Genomic DNA, 4,450 nt, shown 5'->3' on the forward strand with positions numbered 1-4,450 from the left:
GCAGAATCTTCTTTATATTATCATATGAGATGAAAATCTTTCAAGCTTTGAATATACTTTAGTCTATTTCTTTTCATTTTAAAGCAGAAGCTCAAAAATACTAAAAAAATAGGACCCCAAACCTTTTTCAGTGCTTGCTGTTGCTGTTGTTAAGTGTTGTTGAGTTGCTTTCTACTCACAGCGACCCTGCATAGGGTTTCCGAGAAGGGACTGATGAGCTTGAACCATGGAGTTCAAATTGACCTTGGAGTTCAAACTGACCTTGGAGTCCAGTGCATTAGCCCACAGCGCCACATCAATACTACCATGGTACAAACATTTCTGCTTGGGCAGATGCAGTATATGCTCTCATTTGACCCAAGCTACAAAGCAAGGCTAAATTAAAATTATTCAAGTTTTGGATGTCATTTGAAAGGGAAAAACATGACTTAAATATCAATACTGAAACAAAACACTGAAAGCATACGTAGTGTAAAAGTAGTGTATTTGAATAGATTCAGTACCTGAAATCAATAGCATTGAGTCCAAGCAGCATTCCAGCAAGCATATTTGCTTCCTCACCCAAGACAATTGCTCCATCTTCATAAAATCTCCTAAAAAATGAAACAGAGGAATATATAAATATGTAAAACAGTCTTAAATTTGAGCCACAGTAATTACTCAGAGACCAAAGTACTATAGAAAAAGGTAAATTTTATTTAATTTCTTTAAAATCCACTTGAATCACCCAAATCTTATATTTAGGAACGACCACTGCTACAATAATAAACCGCTCTCTCCAAGCACTTCCACCTCTTTTATAAACAATGCCCATTGTGACTCTTTAATCAGCCTAGTGAATCCAACTTTTTCCCTTAATAGTGAAGTATTTTCAATGTAATCTCAACAACATTCAATTTAGAGTCATTTACACTGGAGTCCTGGTGGTGCAGTGGGCCGCTAATTAAAAGGCTAGCAGGTCAAACCCACAAGTTGCTCAAAGCTGCTCTGCAGGAAAAAGATTTGACATATTGGAAATCCTAAGGAACAGTTCTGGTGTAGCACTGCAGTGAAAGCACCGGACTGCAAACCACAATACTGGCAGTTCAAACCCACCAGATGCTCCTCAGAAAACATATAACAGGGTTGCTATGAGTCAGAACTGACTCAATGGCACTTAACAACAACAACAAGGAGCAGTTCTCTCTGTCCTATTAAGGTCACTATAAGTCAGAATCAACTCAGTGTGTGTGTCAGGGGATGGCAATATTTTAAAACCTTGGTGCAGTGGGAATTCTTTTTATTGATTTGCATAAAAGAAGAACTATAACTTCCACCCTCAAAAAGAACTGGCAAAATAAATGAAAAAAACTTCCTATATAATCTACTGATGTGTTCCATAAAAAGATAAAGATATTAGATAAATTCATATATTGGAGATTTTATCCCTGCCCTAAATTCTAAATTGGCTGTTGACAGAAATTTTATTTACTGCCCCAAAGACTATGCTTCCAGGATTCCAGAATATCAAATTACAGGGGCCCTATGCTTTCAAATAGGATCCTGGTGATCTCCCAATATTCTTACTAACTCCCTATATTCAGAAAAGTCTTATTATTCCCCATCTTGAGTTCACCACAGCTTCCAAATACATGAGAAGAGTAAGACTAAAATGATTCTTTCTTGTTTACTTCTTAATATCAACATTGTATTAGGGACTGATGAAGAATACTAAAAACAAACAAACAAAACTGATTTTAGGGATTATTTAGAAAGCTAAAGGGCTTTTTTTTTTTTTTTTAAGATTATATGATATATTTTTAGAGTATATATTATATTCTTAAATTTTTTATGCTTTAGTTAGCAGTGATTTTTCAAGCTAATCAATATAAGTGAAATGCCTGCTGTATGTGAAATAAAAAACTCCACTTATATGAATACCATACCTCAAGTATAATACTGTCTAGGTCTATGGCACTGCAGGATACGCACTAGACTGCTAACTTCAAGGCTGGTGGTTTAAACCCACCAGCCACTACTTAGAAATCCTATCCAGTGTCACTATGAGTCTGAACTGACTCCACAGCATTTAACAACAACAGTAACAACAATATTGCATAGGTCTAACAGTCTTCATTACAACAGATAGGAGGAAAGGGAAAAAGTAGAACCAGTTAAAAGAATTATCCTTTATATGCTGAACTTTTTCATTATTATGGTTAAGGAAAACACATTTTTCAGAAAATTCACTTTGATGTGTCAGATCATATACCATAAACAGAACCAATTCAGTATTAAGGAGAATAATGAATTGAAGATATCTGAAAAAAGACCATATTTTAATCACTTAGTATCAACGACCAAAGCTATTCATATGTCTAAAAGAGGTAGAAGCTGTTTGGAAAAATTAATTCTTGATTCTCTAACCAAGCCACCATATCAATAATTTTGACTGAAACTTGCTATCAATACTTTCAAAATATATATTGACTTTAATATATTATCACCTTTCAGTCTCATCATCTTATCTCAAAGTAAAAGTGAAACATTACTGTTTGCTTTATTAACTAAAGTTATCATTTGGCAACAAAGGAGCCAAGAATAAAGCCTAAGATTGCCTATTAATCCAATAACAGTAAGATACACATTAAAAAATAATTCCCTTTGTTTTTTAAAAAATATTTTTTGTTCTAAAGAAAATATTCTTAAGAAAAGAATCTAATCAAAACAGCATACTAAACTGCAAGAATGTATTATAAATATTGAAGGTACCAAGTTAAAAAAATATATAAAACTTCCATTTCAAGATTTGTATATTAGACTCTGTCTTTAAATACAGTTTTGTATTTTAGAAGCAAAAAATTGTGAGAGGTTGTTTGCTTTGGAAGAAATCAAACTAGAAACCAAACCCATTGCCTGTAGTCAATTCTGACTCATAGGAACCCTTGAGGACACAGAAGAACTGCCCCATAGTATTTCCATGGCTGCAATTTTTATAAGAAGTCCTGGTGTGGCCCTGGATAAGCACTGGACTGCTAAGTGCAAGACTGATGGTTCACACCTGCCAGCCACTCCTTGGAAATCCTATATAGGGTCACCATAAGTCAGCACCGACTCAACAACACTTAACAACAAGCTTTCTAAAAGCAGATTACCAAAGCTTCCTCCCAGGAGTGGCTAGTGAGTTCAAACTGTCCACCTTTTGGTTGTCAGTCTGAAACTTAACACTATAACACTAGGACTCTTTTTTTTTTTTTTAATGTTTTATTGTGAATTATATGGTAGTTTACATGGGAGAACATTAGCTTTACACTCATCCTATCATATATTGTTACATTGCCATGGTACCCTGCAAGCCCACGCCCCAGTCATCAGCACACAACCCCTCTCCCTCTCTGAATCTGAAGTCCCCAGCCACTCCATCTCTCCACATCATCGTCTCTGCCTCAATCTCTGGTGTCACTGCTTCTCTGGGTAGGGTCTTGCTCTCCGCTCTTCTCCCTTGATGGTCCCAGGGACCTTCACTCCTAGACTGCAAAGTCAATCACACCCCACCTTTTGCTACAAAACATCTACCTTTACATTTCCAACCCTCACAATCAGTCCTGATAACAATTATTCACTATTGTATCACAAGAGTCCTATTTGCATCTCCTTTCATCAGCCCCGCCCTGAGAGACTGGATACTAGTCAGTGGAGATTCTACCTCCTCCATGCCCTCTGGATCTAGGCTCCCTCTTGAAAGCTTGTAACCCAGTTACTTCTTGCCTTTGTAGCTTCCCCCTCCCCATTTTGGGTAGCCAATGTCCAAGATGCCCATCCCCGTTTACCCTGTGTGTTGAGGGGGTGGGAATGAGCCTCACTTTAAGGATTTGTTCCCTCTTTTGAGCTACTGCATCCATAGGTGTAGGTCAAGTTCATCAAATTGTATCAAATTACTCTTTTTCCCACTTCTTTCTTCTTCTAGTTGAGCTCTGATCATCAAGTCATCTCTTCTTATCAGCTGGACGCTTCACTCTCCATGCTAGTCCTCTGAGGCTGTGACACTGACTCTGAGCCCAAGAGTCCCCATGTCTTGCCACACTGCTGGCTGACCAGGTCTCCATCCGGGTTCACAGGGGTATACTGAATATTGTAGGGCTTAGCTCGCAGCTTCATTGCTGTTTTTCCCTTACTTCCCCTTATCAGTGACCAACATAGTCACCAATCAGAGCATGTATTCCTACTGAGTCTTAAGTCTTGGAAGGGAGTTTGCCCTGAGGGGACCCAAGCACTTGCCTTGATGTCTCCTGGGCGAGCAACTTGCTTGTTCTTGTAGTAATCAGTCGGACTGCCTATATTGTTTTGTATCAACACTAATAGAAGCAGCAGTCAAGAAATCAAATGACGTATTGCATTAGGCAACTCTGCTGCACAAGACCTTTTTAAACTGTTGAAGAGTAAAGATGTCAGCTTGAGGACTAAGGTGCAC

The 4,450-nt window shown here is 37.8% G+C and overlaps 1 protein-coding gene across 3 annotated transcripts in view; it reads right to left on the reverse strand.

Annotated features, from left to right (window-relative positions):
- Positions 1-4,450, reverse strand: part of RUNDC3B (RUN domain containing 3B) — a 183,363-nt gene that overhangs the window by 96,332 nt on the left and 82,581 nt on the right. For all 3 annotated transcript variants that reach the window (XM_006834325.1, XM_006834324.1, XM_006834323.1), the window contains one exon: positions 504-593. In XM_006834325.1, coding sequence (XP_006834388.1) covers positions 504-593 — 90 coding nt within the window. The remainder of the gene's footprint in view (positions 1-503; positions 594-4,450) is intronic.

This window comes from Chrysochloris asiatica, unplaced genomic scaffold, assembly GCF_000296735.1.
Source record: "Chrysochloris asiatica unplaced genomic scaffold, ChrAsi1.0 scaffold00010, whole genome shotgun sequence".
Taxonomy (NCBI): Eukaryota; Metazoa; Chordata; class Mammalia; order Afrosoricida; family Chrysochloridae; genus Chrysochloris; species Chrysochloris asiatica.